A 15,000-nucleotide genomic window follows, 5' to 3' on the forward strand; every position below is an offset into this window, starting at 1 on the left:
CTGGCCACCGCCAAAAACACGTGCAGTGGTGGTAAAGGTAAAATGCTGTAACTGTTGACGACCGTTACGGTTTCAAATTTCTGAGAATGTGCAGAAGAGCTGGAAGTTCACAATTCGCGCCCTTCCTACTTTGGCCAAAAAAAAAAAAGTGGACTCTGGGAACAAGGGTAAAGACTTGTTTCCAGTGCCCTTGGACGTGAGGTGCCTTGGAATGAAATTAAATCACTGGAATCGGTCAGTGTAAAATGGTTACAATGTAAATGTTGAAAAAGCCCAAACCCCTTAGAAATGCTAACCTTAGGCCTAATTGAGCCTAAAACAATATTTAGGCTTAACTGTTAGCATTCAGATGTATAATTTAGCATTCACCTCACGTCCAAGGGCACTTTGAGATATGGAAACAAGTCTTTACCGGGAACAAGAATGGATTCAGTGGGTAGGTACATCATGTATGGTGATGTACCTACCAGAGTCCGTGTTCTTGGCGCTGACCAAAAGAACAGCGTGCTCTGGGTACGAGAATGAGAAAACTCGTACTCGTTCAGTGTGAAGGTCACTATAGCGACCTGCAGATTGGAGTACAAGAACGTTTTCTGTACTGGGCATGCGCATTATGTTGACAGAACGAAAATTTTTGCAATGCGAATGCTCAGATCGAGAACTCGTACTCCAATCTGAAGGTCGCTAATAACTGGACGAGGGAGACAATCAGGATTATGAAGTAATATTTTTCCAAGCAGCTCGCTCTTGGGGTTCCCTCAGATCTTGGAACACAAACTCCTTTGAAAGGCTCATTTCGCCCAAGTGATCATCAAGCATATATATTATTTTTCATTGAATGCTCAATATACCAATATTAGGTGCCAGGTCGCTACTTGTAATATAAACATATTATGGTTCTATCATTTGTACCAACATATTGTCTACCTATCAAAAAAACATCCATGAAAAGTTGTTTGCAACATGGCATCAACCTGGAATTAAACCAATTCCCCCTCTATGTCCAGTCCTGGACCAAAATATGTCCCGTTTTCTGATCTTTCAAAGACAATTAAAAAGTAAATTTCTGCTGCATTTGTCCCAAACATATTTGTATTGCTTTTGAACCTTTTTCATGACAAGTTGAAGAGGAAGAGTTGGTGCATTTTTTTCTATAAAGATCTTAAATCAGAGTCTGAGATCTTTGCTTGTGAGGGTGACTGCATTTGAAAAGGTTTTACAAAGTTGAAGTCAGTACATTGACATCATTGCTATTTTTTCAAGACTCCCTGTTGTTCTTGTTCCCAGAGCCATGCATGATAAAAGTTTAGCTTGTGATCATTGGGTTTCACATTCTTCCATTCTCCAACACAAAAAATGCGATAGGAATCATCTCCATACTTTCCAATGCCATGTAACTCTTTTGGAGAATTCCAATCTTTAGATAAAAACTCCTCTGAAAATCTTATGATAATCTTTGCCCTTTTCTCATGAAGTCCCAGGGTCTGAATGAGCTCTAAGTAAACAGTAAAGTAAAACAATAACATGTGAGCAACATTCTACAGGTTTACCCATTGACTCCAAGGAGTGAGACTTAAGCCCCATCCACACAAGCAATTTTTATGATTTTAATTGCGTAGATCGCACAACAAATAATATTGAAGTTGACAATTTGCAGTTAAGTTAGTAAGCAATGCCTTTGGACAACAGAGATGAAGCAGAAACAAGGCGAGGTTGCCTGGTGGTTCTCCAGTGGCGCTCACTAAAAGGCAGGAATTTGGCACACATGTATGTGACAAGTCGTCTGTGCAAGCAATTTTTGTATTTCACAACTTTTATTTGTTTCATACAAAGCTAACACGCCAGCTTTTCAGGAAGTGCATCTGTCACATAAAAATTGGCCAAAAAATTTCCTCATCTACACGAGTGAATAAAAATTGCCACATAAAAATTCCTAGTGTAGACAGGGCTTTAATAGATGTTACCGGTACTCTAAGGCAAGACAATTTTGCTTGTCAATGGGTTGACAACCTCTACATCCACTCGTTAACGCATTGACTCCTAGTAGAGAGACTTAACAGATTTTACTCTAATGCCAGACAATTTTGGTCTTCAATTGGGGTTAGTTCAAGAGTCAATGGGTTAACTAAACACTAAGTGACTGATTTGTTTATTTTAATGAAGGTTTTCTTATTTCATTGTCCACCATTACTAACTTTAAATCTTGAGAGAGCTGGATCGAAGAGAAAGTGATGTCAAAGACTCACTAGTTTAATAAAGAATGCAATATGTGTGTACAAGCGGCTGAATCAATATGCAGCAACAGAGTTTCACACTTTCAGACTTCTAAATTTGTTTTGCATTTACACACTGCAATTTTAAGATAGTGAGTAAATGACGCCACTTTTCCCTAGATCCAACCATCTGAGGTCCAATTGCAGGGCTCGAAATTAACGAAAAAATCCAGTCGCAATTTTGCGACAAGATACGAAAATGTAGTTGCAATTTCGCAAATTTTAGTCGCAAAATCGCCGCGCTGCATTGTGTTGTCAGCGGTTTAGCAAAAAAATATGAGCCCGCAATACTTGTGTAAAGAAACCGCTACAAATGGCGAATGATCGAAGGAATGGAGCTGTGCACGTAACATCGCAGCTAAATTACTCTATAATTACGCTATCTTCAGAGAAATTCACAGTGTGAAACAAAATAATTTTGTCATTTATTTATTTTAGCAAAAGTAGCAGCAAAATGGCAACTGCTAACCCTTTTGTTTCGAAAGAGCGAAGGTGACAACACGTTGCAAATTTGCGACTTCTCCAGATATTTTAGTCGCAAGGGGAAAAATTTAGTCGCAAATGCGACTGTATTGGTTGCAATTTCGAGCCCTGAATTGGTCAGTTTCAAAGTAATGCGAGTAACGGTGGACCATGAAATCCAAAACTTGCACTCAAAGTAAACAGTCAGGTGTTCAGCAAACACACTTGCAAAATCTGAAGGAAAAGGGAAGTGATTCTTTCATCATTATAGTAGCACTTTAAAACTTACAAAGTTACCATTCAAGACCTGTTTAAATGCTTTGATACTCCTCCAAAATTTTTTCATATTTTTGTTTTAGCTTTTGCATTTGGTTCCATAAGTCCACCTTCTTCTGGGCTTACCTTAACCACTGGCATTGTTGCATATGATTTCTTTCTTTACTTCACCCACACTTAATTGCACTTTAAATCATATGAAAGACTTATTCAAACAAATTTCCTAGTGGACATGCTTTGGGATAAGAACAGACATGGTTTGCGAACTGCTTTACACACTTTACGTAACATACATATATCAAACACGAGGAGTGTTTCATCGGATATCCGAACACCGAGAAGCAAGTTGAAAAACGAGGCCAAAGACTGCGTTTTTTAACCGATTTCGAGGAGGTTGGATATCTGATTTGACACTCTTTCGAGTGTTTGATGTTGCTTCTCAAGGGAATCAGTATTTTAGGAGATATTTGGGATCAAAGTTGGCAAAAGTTTATGCTAATTAAGACCACATATCCAAACTTCCTTCACGGTAGTGATTTCTTTTGTTTTTGGCTTACGAATTATTAATGAGTTTGAGAAATATATATATATATATATCATACAAGGAATCCACCTGCGATTTGTTTCCAGTCAGCACTTCTTGTCACTTCAGGAGTTGGAAACCTCTTGAAAAATTCCCAAAGGATTGGAATAGCCTTTGCTCCGCTTGTTCTGTTCAGAAATATGGTAGCTATAAGTAACTTCCATGGATCATGAAATAAGCTTTCTTGAATTAAATTGTAAGGAGATTTAGGAGGGATCCAATTTGAGGCAGCGCTAGCTTCCGAATTGGACCGCGATTTCGAAATTTTCGATCCGAAATAACCACTCGTGGAATTATCAAGATCCCAATCAGGAGATTCTTGCTTTAGACGATTTGCATTAGAAGCCGAATTCATAGTCTCTGTTTGTACAGATTCTTCGATTTCCCTACGTCTTGCTGAGAGCTTTAAATGTTTTTTATTACAACACGCTTGGTTTCGCGCCAATTTTATTTTACGTGCGCTTGTCGATGTTTTTACTTCGCTCCAGTCTGAAAATCGCTGTCGTTTGACCTCGCGTTTGCTTATATCCTTACATAGACTTCTTCTTCGTCTCTTCGCAGTAGCATATTGTCCCCTTTGTGAGCTAAAGCGTTTGTTGATTAATGAAAAATAAGGTGACAAATCCGGATCCCGTTGTTTCCTCTTCAGTTGCGTGTATTCTCCTTCTGTTTCTTCCACTACTGTTCTAGATTTATCACTTCCACAAAGCATTTGATTTTCTTGTGGTGAATCTAGTTCCGAAGAAAGCTTTGGAACCTTGAAATCGACATCGACAAGCGAAAAATCACTTTGTTCAGCTGACATAAAGCGCTGAAGTTCCACACGAGAGCGAAATCTCCGTCCGTCTGGATTGACAATGTAAACATCGTATCGTCCTTTCGTTTTACCACTCTTCCTCTGGGTAATTATTTTCCTCCATCCTGTTATTCCAAAATCACAAGAAAATACTGTGCTTTTACCTCCCGACATAGAAATTTCTATTTTCACCGACGCGAACAATGTTTTTCGACACGATCAACTTGCCATCTTGAAGCGTACAAAGCCCTGGGCCCAAGTTGGTGCTCAGGCTCACGCGGATGGAAGTTGCTCTGCTTCGTAAAATGGCGGCAATCATTCATGTGTGCATTGTTTTTTTGTTTTGTATTTTCAAGCATTTTTAAGTTTCTCTTCATAGGGAAGGAAAGATGAGTGAATTTAGGATACATCATCACGTATCAGAGCTTTTGAGCTTGCTAGGGTAGGTAACTGGGATTATTGCTGAACAAAAGTTTTAGTGTTTTTTTGTAGGAATTTAAATGAAGTCTTATAAAGGTTTTACTTAATAGATATGAGCTTAACCGGCCGTGGGGTACCGTTTTCTTTCTTAAAACTTTTTAAAGTTAAGCTCTCTCCAAAAATCTTCGTTACTTTTTCTTGAGGTGTCCTTGGACCTCTAAGTAATTTGTTAAATTTCCTTGACAGGCGTGAATAGACACATGAAGCCACATAATATTTAAGTTTGATAGTTGTGACCATTTGCAATTGCACCAAGCTCTTAGCTTCTTTACTATTTGCACTAAATTAAGCTTATATCGAGGAAATCATTCAAGGTTTAATTTTCATATTTCAAACCTTATGGTGGATTGATTTAAATTAATTTGTCAATCTCCTTATGGTACAGTAATTTGTAACCTTTCTGGTTTGCTGTGCATGGCCAAGTTGAAGGCATCTGCTACATCAGGGTGTAACAAATTAAATTGATAAAAGTCGATTGTCCAAAAAAGTAATTGATAAGTCAATAATTGTCATTAGACAAGTTAAATTTGTCAATAAAAGTCGATAATCACAAGGTTATTAATCAGCCTCGAAATTAATGGAAGTGAAACAGTTTGAAGGAAATCCATATAAAAATAAAGTTAAGTAAACAAAGTGGGCAACCAAAAGATTTGTTACTGGATGTAGAATGAAACATTTATCATGATGAAAAACGATTTAAAGTGTTTCTTCTCTGATCGATTTGGGGGGGGGGGGGGAGAGGTTCGGGCATGGGGTGGGGATTTTGACATTTTCTGAAAAAATGAGTCAAATTCCCCACCTCCGCGACAACTTAATTGGCCAAAAGTATGAAAAGCCCTTATCCTGGGGTGAGTAAAGGTGGCCAAAGTAATACCCATTAGACGTTGCTGCACACACTAAGAATGCAATGTATGTACCACTCCCCTTTCGTTCAGCCATCTCTCATACTTGTTGATTGAAATCAATCAAAATCGAACTTAAGATTAAAATTCCATCAAAGGCTGAATGCCGATGATCACAAGAAATTGAGTGATCGATTTTTTATTGACTCCCCATATTTGTTGATTGATCAGTATTGATTTTAATCGACATTTATCAATATTATTGTTGTTGACTATCAAAATTATCTTAGAAACATATATTGACAACAATCAATTTTTATTGACTATCAAAATTATCTATTTGTTACATCCTGGCTACATGTACTTTGACCCCTGTGGACCCAGTTTTTATGATATATAGATTTAGCCAAGCCTAAAAGTGGAGCTCGCAGGCTATTTGTTCGAACAATAAGTTAACCTGTCTTGAGCCTGTGATCCAATCCAAACCAAGTACATGTACCTGGTCAGCATTCAACTTAAAAAAAACAGCTGACCCAGCTCAACAAGCTCTAAACTTGAGCCTGTGATATGATCATGTGACACTGGTCAGCAGATACCTTGTTTTGACAGGTGTCAATTGGCCTAACATGGATGCCCATATCAAAGATGTACGCTGTAAACTAGCTGGAGTATTGTGGCTGCCATGTTGGGCACAAGTATTGATACATGTACTTGAGCCGGTGATGTGGTCATGTGATACTGGTCACATTGACATACACAGAGGGGTGTGACCAAAACCAATTTTTCTCACATAGATGGGTTACCATATTTACCATAATTTTTTATTTTCTTACCAAAATAATTTAATTATGCCAAAATGTGCGCATGGAACTCCGCTAAAAATACCTTTACTTTCTTTGATTTTTTATTGTTTTATAATATACAGTAATTAGTACAAAATCAAGAGAGTGTGAAAATGTGAGTTGATTAACAATTTAATTTAATTCTTGCTTATATATACAGAGCTAGTAGTGGTGATGGCCCTGAAGTTTATGCTGAAATATTGACAAAGAACTTGACCCCTTATGTAACAACTCAGGTTAGTGAAACATTTTTTGGTTAAAAAAAGGCTATTGTACAGTACATGTATTAGAACGCTTATATGAATGTTGAACAGTATAACATTATTTTTCAAATCACGTTTTTTCCTTGACTGCCAGGTCTCAGCCCATGCAGCTAAACGAAAAATTGCTGAGACAAGCACCACACCCAGAGATTTCTTAAGGAAATATGATGAACTGAAATCTAAAAAGTTGAGTGAAATTATTTTAATTTACTCCGGCAATTGCAAAATAATGATGCTATTTTTAATGTTCTTTCTTTTACTGTTGGGAATCACGACTTGTACAATCAATTAATAAATCAGAATTTTAAATCATTCAAATAATGCAGCTTGCCTAGGGCATTGGACAGCACTTGGGAAAATTGTCCCATTGGGTTTTGTTTAGTTTTTCTTGTTTTTTTTTTAAGTTCTGCAAGATTTTAAAGCCAATTTGTGTACAAAGAAATCACAATCGCTTAAGTGCTCTGTTCAATTAAGCATTGACATGATGAAAGGTTTTAGAGCACAACAAAAGTTCAATCATTTAACTTACTTTGTAAAAGGAAAGGATTTAATTTATAATTATTTATCATTTTAAAATGATGATTCTTGTTGTAATTGGCGATCAGACAGAAAAATCTGCTACTTCTAGATCTTCTGACCTAACAATAACGCAAACGTCAACTGTCAATTACATTAGGCCATAACTGTGAATATGTAGAAATGGACCTTTCAAGCAATCAGATCTTTGCTTCACTCTCTATACACAATAAAATACTGTACTGCTTTATGGGATTAACTTTGAATACATGTCAATATGAGCTTTTTATCGTGGTATCTATGATCTTAATTTCAGTGTCAGGGAGCTTGATCCTTTGGTATACATGCTGTCTCGACTAGCAGAAGATAAACAGGTGTGGATGTCCAACAAAAAACAAACTTATTTTGCCGAGTCATTTTAACCCCCCCTCCCCCCAGTGGTAGGATTCCTGGTTCATAATAATAATTATGATGAACTAGAAACCTTTAATGTACAATTTAAATTGTTAGGTGAGGTGGTCAAAGTTGTTTATTAAAAACCATTAACAGGGAAGAAAACCAATCATTTTGTGGGTTGGCTTGCTATAGACAGTCTTTTTCATACGAACAGTTCTTGCATTAACCCATTGTTCCCTGAGCTTGACACTAGTTACATGTACTCTGTCTAACGCCAGTAGATTCTACTGGTCAATGGAGGGCATCCTAGGGTGTATGAGGTGTGAATGGGTTAACTTGCAATTATTAAACATTCAAACTGAAGACCTCAGGAACTTGCGCGTTAAAATTAGCCTAAGGGAGGTCGAGAAGGGGCCCAATATAACCAAGACACTGTAGGAAAGTACCTGAGGGTACCTGCCCATGGGATCGACTCCTAAAGCAGGTGCTAAAACTCATTGGACCGTAGCCAAGTCTTAAGTCTTTGAAACCGTCACAGTATAAACCCTTTGAGTTATTATGGAAATAAAAGTTTGATAGTTTGATATTGATTTGCCACTAATACATGTATGTCATGTCTTACCTTCCGAGGCGCGAGCGATTGAGAGCATACTTAAACGGTTTGCGTTTTTCTCAAGTCATCAAACTCCCTTTTTACCATCCCAATACGACCATGTATATCTTCTAGAGTAATATATGTTAATTTTCCTAAAGAAATCAACACCGAGAAGTGATACCACTCATAGTATTTCAATGCTTCGCACTATGGTTTTTGTTTTTCAAAGAATGAAACTTGATAACTTTGAACAAGTCTAGCACCAAGATTCGACCATCACTATAATTGTTGGTTTTCACTCACGTGATCAACAGCCATGTTTTTCAATGAAAACAAAAGAAATCGTTTGCATAATAATAGAGTTGAATTCCCGGAGGATTTGGTCGGGGCTCCAACATGGCCGCCGTTTCTTTGTTTAGGGGCTCCAACATGGCGGCCGTGACGTCATGTGAAAACCGAGAATTTTCCTTCAGATCATTGCACTTAAGAAGAGATGTAAAAATACATGAATCGTTGCGTTACTTGGCGGGCGCGCCATATGCAAATATTTCTCAATGTTTACTATGGAAATTTACATTCCATTCACCATAAAATCCATCACGCGGTAAAGCTCCTTGTTTTGCTTTTATGGATTGGAGTTTGAAGAGAGAACTCACAGGAACGATAGCCGCTACCTCGTTTTCTTAATAAACAGTTCCTGTTGTTATTTAAAATCGAGGAGTAACGCTTTCGCGAAAGTTGAATCGAGTGTGAATAATTGACAAGGTTTCGCGTCGGTGATTTTGCGCGAATCGAATGTCGAGGATGGAGTTTGGTTTCAAGTGAATCAAGTCTCGATCCTCGACTCGATTCTCGATCCTTGATTCTCGCGAGGATCGAGTCGAGACGGTCAACTTTTTTTTTGCACGGTACTGTAATTATTTACTTACTCCAATATTAAGAAACATATCTTCAAAACCAACCGTAAACAGCCTGGGTAGGGGGGTTCAATGAATTGGCAAAAGTTCTGAATGAGGCTGAGCTTCATGCGCATGGGATAGCTGACAAGAGAGTTGTCATTTGAAGACCTGACACTGCTCACTGAAGAAATACGAATTTTTGCAGCCACATATATCAGCAATGTTTGTGATAGTTTCCACCTCTTACAATGGCAAGGCATACTTGGGGTAAAATCTGCAATAGTAGGTTCAAATCTGCAGATTTGCAGGAAAAGTAAAGGCAACAAAAAAAAAACTGTGAGACAGGAATGCCAAACCCTAGGATGATGTACATTACCGCTCGCAACTATTTGTGCATTTGCCGCGGTTCTGACTAGGTGAAATCGAAGATTCAATCTGCAGTTTGACCGAGGTAAAACCTCATCTACACTAACCGAAAGCCGAGGTTTCACCTAGATTTTTTCCAGTTGATTTACGTGGTTAAGAGAGGACGCAGTATGCTTTTATTTGGAGCAGATGCTATCAATGAAAGAAATCTGCATATTCTGGCGGTTGGCAAAACCAGGATTGGATTGGACTGGACTGGATGGGATTGGACTGGACCGGACCGGACCGGACCGGACCGGACCAGACCGGATCGGATCGACAAAACTCGGACCGGATCAATAGCAATGTTCCCGCCCAAAGTAGACACATGTAATCCCTGGGTCACCAGTTAAGGTTACTTCCCACCTTCGCGAGAGTCCTTCAGGAAAAAGTTTGTATGCGTGCTAGTTTCAATAAAATCCTAACAAACTATACATCAGAAGAAAGCTTAGTAAATGTAGTTTACGATAAAAAAATTTTGTTTAAGCAATTTTAAGTGTCAGGATCAGAGCTGGTAAGACGTGAAACGGCAGAGGGTTCTTCTATTGATTTTATCGGGTATCAGATGCCGCAGCACGAGCAAAATGACAGCACAATGTTATTCACAAGGCATCAGTCATCAAACGTTTGTCAGGAAATGCCAGTATTTAAAATTTTTCGCATGGCGTCCATTTACACAACCAATCCAAGTATTGAAAACACCTGAGACACTTTTGTTGATGGCTTGTGAAGTCATTGTGCTCCTGCTGTGGCATCCGATACCCGATAAACTCAGTAGAAGAACCCTCAGTGGTTTCATGTTTTACCAGCTCTTGACCCTAAAAGGAAAACTCGGTTAAGGGGATTCCTTAGTAATAGAAGTTGTCATAAGATTTTCTTAAAACTTTTCTCGATTGTTCCCTACATTATGGTGACTTGAAAGGTGCAATTAAAAAAATAGGTCACCAAGCTCGTTTGGGAGATATAGCTTGCTCAAGTTACTCATTTAATCATTGCAACTTCATCTATATATCAAGGACAAGTTTGTTCCATCCGTTCACGCTATGTTTTGCAGGAACAATTAAGAAGCACAGCTTTGATGTAATTCTTGAAATAACAAAGCAGGTGTATTGTATTGTTCAAAAGGAAAAATTTAATGTTTGTATATATGGCACAGGCACACATCTTGAAAAGGCACTGACAACAAATATTCCTCGGGTTTGTGAGCTGGAGGAGACCATTTTGTGTCCACGAATGCTGGCTACGAATACTTTTTTCCCTGCAACTTTTTTTTCTAATGTAAATTGTTTAAATTATTTTACAATACAAAGAGGAGGAGTAAGATAATAAAATCATGCCAAAAAAGGATAGGTCACCAATCTCATTTAGGAGAAAACAGAAATCAAACCAAGCTCGACCCCTCGTCAACATGTCTCCCCGATAGCGCGGTTTCACTTTTCACCGCATGCAAATGCACTAATAGTTTCGAGTGGTACTGTAATACACTAAAAAAATTAATTAACCCTCCCTGCAAACTAGAGGGGGTACTTCCCTTTATTCTAATACTTTATTTTATTATAATTTTAATATTTTAATATTTTAAGCTTGTTTAAAAACAAGCTTGGAATGAAACTGCTGGTCTTACAGGTGTGTATGAGCTTGATGTTAACTTATCTTTGCCAGCATTAAAGTATTGCCATATTAATTTTTTAGATGTTGACTTTTCTTGAAAAGAACTCAAAGGACCGTTATAGGGCGCGTCTTGGGGCCATAACCAGTGGTGCAAAGATAAGTGCTTCAGCAGCTGCAGAGGCTGTACTGGATAGTTTGCCTGCGTCGGGAACTATGTCACAGCACGAAGTTAATGAGGTGAGTACCCAAGAGAGAAATTTGTACTTGTATGTGTCATGGAAGTCATGGTTGTGTACTCTTGATGGAAATATGAACTACTGTATTAATTATTTGCTTGCCTTGGGTGAAGTAAATTCAGAAAAATAATACTCACTGTAGCCTTTAAAATGAAAATTGACCAGCTGGCAAGCTTTTACATGAATAGTCAAAACCCCTTTAGTTCTATGTGGTATGCTTTTTGGAACAAAACAGGTACTGTAATAATTATTGGCTAAAATTGTAGTCGAATAAGTACATATGTGTACCTCTTTGTTTTTGAAAAATCATAATATTTTCGTATATATGATCTTTTTGTATTAATTTTGTCTTCTCCCCATAGCTTCGTACCAAACTTGCAACGGTAACAAGTAGTGCCAGTCAGTCTGGCTCAAACCCAGAAGCAGTACTGAAAGCCTTGCGAGAGAAGCAAGCCAAGAGAGCTGGTATGAGGACAGACTTCTCTAAAAAATACACTTGATTCATTCTTACATCATATCATTCATATCATATCATATCATAATATCATAATTATGAGTTTATCTTACACTGTCTTTGGTTTTAGAGTTTCTGTATGACACACAACAGAAGACATACTACAACACCAGGAACTCCATGCCCTATTCTTTGCAAATAGTGTGTGGATTGTTTTTTACGTCGCACAGGTTGAGACGTGGCCAATGGTTTATCATCCTTAGCTGAGAAGACTATAGCTGGAAAGTCTAACCATTTGCAGATGTTGTTACAAATAAGGCAGAATATTTTCCCCACTGCAGTTATTTAAAGACCCTGCGTTTTGGTGCAGCCTGAGTCGAAGCAGCCCGGTACTCAACCAACTGAGCCACCAGTGTGCGGTCTTCACAATAAAATAATCAAATGATGAAGGGTCTCTGTGCATTAACTGTTACAGTAATATCTGCCTATTTTTAAAATTTGGTTTTTAATAACATTGTGAAAAGAATAATATTGCCAAATTCTGAGCAAGAATTTTATAGTGCATGTGATGATGAAACGATAAAAATTTTATTTGACCTGTCAGGTACATGTATCAATGGTAACAGGCTTTGGGGGATGATTAGATTTTGCTTTTGGGAGATCATTAATAGATTTTGCTTGTGGTTGCATTCAGATTAAATTTAAATTAACCATTATTCTGACCTTAAGCTGGATTTGTCTTTATTGCTCGCATATTGAACTCTGCCATGCTTTGTAACAAGCCAACTAGCTGCCTTAACTTCTGCCATTACTGGCAGGTCAGGGATTCTGTATCACCCTTCTCCATTGGTGCCTGTCTTGTGCATCCTCCATTTTCAGTGCGTATGGTTCCATGCCTTCTCAGACATCAACTAACATTTCCATGGTCCTCCTCTTGCAAGACCAAGGAACTGCTTCCTGGTTATGAGTTCTAGCTTACATTAACCATTTTGTGACTCCTTTAAATTGTTTATTTCAGATTAATTTTTATAATGGAGTGCTGATGAACTTTTTTATAATAATCATTTGCTTGTTACCTGAGCACTTGCACTTTAATTAAAGAAGATAATTTATTTATATTTTTGTTGTATTATTTTTGCAATTATAAAACTTTCTTTGCCTTTTGACAGGAAATTTACCACCAACACCCTCCTGGGTGAGTCAGCGTCCTTACTTGAGCAGAGATTATGTGACTGAAGCAAGTGTCATAAACTCCTCTACAGTTGTGAGTTGATATATTCCAAGACTATTGTAAATAATTTTCTTGGATAGTTAAAAATTATTTTGAGTAGCATTGTCCAAATTCATCTTCCATTGGATTAAAAAAAGTGTGTTTCTTTTTTGTAGCCTATGTCAGTGGGAACTTTGCCTTTACCTATGCAAGAATTGGCCATTGTAGAGGATCTTTTATTTCTAATGATGGTGAGCTGCAATGCGTGGTCAACTTATAATTATAATAATAATAATTATTAATTACGTAGAGTAATCTGGTTCATTTCAGATTGTGTTCAGTATATGCACAATGCAGGGATACTGTACTTTATGTGTGAGACTTTATTCATTTGGCCCATAGCCGAAAGTCAGAATAATTATTATTAGTTTATTTTTAAGGACGGTGCCTAGTACTACTGTTATTGCGCATACGTTCTGCACATCTCGAGATATATACTCGGCTTTCTTATCGGTGATGCTTACTAATACAGGGATATTAATTATTTTTGCGTGGTGTGAAACTACATGTATTCAGAGAAAGTAGATCTTAGTACTAAGTACTCTTGGTATCCAAAAAGAAAACTGAGCGTAACCATGCATTTTTGAGAGATAATTAATCTTCAATTTGAGAAAGAACGCCATACATTGCTTTGTATTTTTAATTAGAGCTTTTTACAAATAATTATTATTCACGAATAATCTTATTTTGAAAAAATTATTAATTTATTAACGTGTGGTTACCCCCAATTTACTTTTTGGATTTAAATATTGGTAGTAACATTTCCTGCTTAATCATAAACTGGGGAAAAATACCTTTGAATTAGTAGGCACTGTCCTTAAATGTGACTGTAAATCCAACCTTTTTAAAGTTTAGCATCATTAGAATATTCTTTGCAATAATTTCTTTTTAGGGTGTGGAAGGGAAGTACCTTCTGGTGAAGCCTCTCAAAGACAAGTTTAACCCAAGGAGTTTTACTATTGACAAGACTCTTGGTAATGTATTGCTTACACTGTCTTTAATGTTATTATCTTCCAATTATTACATATTATGAAGATTTTTGATCATTGAGCACTGTTTATACAGTATTATTATTATTATTATTATTATTATTATTATTATTATTATTATTATTTTATTTTATTTTTTGGAGATATACAGAAATGTTCCATTTTAATTTCTATTTTTGGAATATTAACCCTTTCACTCCCAAGAGTGCCACTTATAGATTTTTAATACTCTGTCTAACGCCAGACGATTTTACTCGTCAATGGGGAACCCTCGGGGGTGAAAGGGTTAACAACAGCTAGATTCACTCAAAAACTATGTCCCCATTAATGAGAGTTTGTGACGGTCATTAAGATTTCATTTTAAAGTTTTACAGATGTATCACCTTAAGTTTTTAATTGTTAGAAATGTCAATGCTGGAGCTGGTACAAAGAATCTTGCCTGTGTGCTCACATTACTCCACCATCTGCAGATTCATGGAAGGTACATGTATTTGTTTGTCTCAAGCTTACATGTAGCAGTTGTACAAATAATAATTATGTAATTTACTACCAATCATTCTTTTGAATTTCAGAAATACAGATTATGATACTGTAAGATCAATAAGCCAATGTGAAGAAACTATTAAAGGGTGCGTTCGATTGACCGTATTCCGGAATAGGAATACACAGAATATAAGTTAGGAATCCCTCGTTTTTATGGAGATTCACATTAAAATTGTCAAATATCTGCTAAAATGCTATTTTAAACACATTTGTTATCCTTGCTGCTTCGAAACGTGCCAAACATAAGTTGTTTTAATCATCACTCCACG

General features: G+C 37.1%; 2 protein-coding genes across 4 annotated transcripts in view; one reads left to right on the top strand and one right to left on the bottom strand.

Moving 5' to 3' along the window:
- Positions 1–1,193: 1,193 nt before the first annotated feature.
- LOC138008328 (methyl-CpG-binding domain protein 4-like) lies at positions 1,194–4,631 on the bottom strand. 2 transcript variants are annotated; one of them, XM_068855637.1, is made up of 2 exons: positions 3,625–4,631; positions 1,194–1,495 (listed from the first exon to the last, which is right to left on the bottom strand). In XM_068855637.1, exons 1-2 carry the CDS (start codon positions 4,562–4,564, stop codon positions 1,251–1,253), a joined length of 1,185 nt encoding a protein of 394 aa, XP_068711738.1. In that variant the 5' UTR covers positions 4,565–4,631; the 3' UTR covers positions 1,194–1,250. The 2 variants fall into 2 exon arrangements, with proteins under 2 accessions (XP_068711738.1, XP_068711739.1); XM_068855638.1 differs by having other exon boundaries at positions 1,306–1,495; positions 3,614–4,631.
- Positions 4,632–4,682: 51 nt separating this feature from the next.
- The window catches only part of LOC138008327 (gamma-tubulin complex component 2-like), a 41,914-nt gene continuing 31,596 nt past the window's right edge, over positions 4,683–15,000 (top strand). For both annotated transcript variants that reach the window (XM_068855633.1, XM_068855634.1), the window contains exons 1-10: positions 4,683–4,832; positions 6,715–6,790; positions 6,912–7,003; positions 7,650–7,707; positions 11,321–11,476; positions 11,838–11,940; positions 13,099–13,193; positions 13,316–13,390; positions 14,092–14,173; positions 14,592–14,669. In XM_068855633.1, coding sequence (XP_068711734.1) covers positions 4,780–4,832; positions 6,715–6,790; positions 6,912–7,003; positions 7,650–7,707; positions 11,321–11,476; positions 11,838–11,940; positions 13,099–13,193; positions 13,316–13,390; positions 14,092–14,173; positions 14,592–14,669 — 868 coding nt within the window. In that variant the 5' untranslated portion in view covers positions 4,683–4,779. The remainder of the gene's footprint in view (positions 4,833–6,714; positions 6,791–6,911; positions 7,004–7,649; positions 7,708–11,320; positions 11,477–11,837; positions 11,941–13,098; positions 13,194–13,315; positions 13,391–14,091; positions 14,174–14,591; positions 14,670–15,000) is intronic.

This window comes from Montipora foliosa, chromosome 6 (genome assembly GCF_036669935.1).
Source record: "Montipora foliosa isolate CH-2021 chromosome 6, ASM3666993v2, whole genome shotgun sequence".
Taxonomy (NCBI): Eukaryota; Metazoa; Cnidaria; class Anthozoa; order Scleractinia; family Acroporidae; genus Montipora; species Montipora foliosa.

Coding starts and splice junctions, on each gene's coding strand:
- LOC138008328 (XM_068855637.1), bottom strand. CDS start 4,564: ATGTCGGGAGGTAAAAGCACAGTATTTTCTTGTGATTTTGGAATAACA. Junction 1,496..3,624: donor TGACTGGAAACAAATCGCAG/GTGGATTCCTTG, acceptor CTGTTTACTTAG/AGCTCATTCAGACCCTGGGA.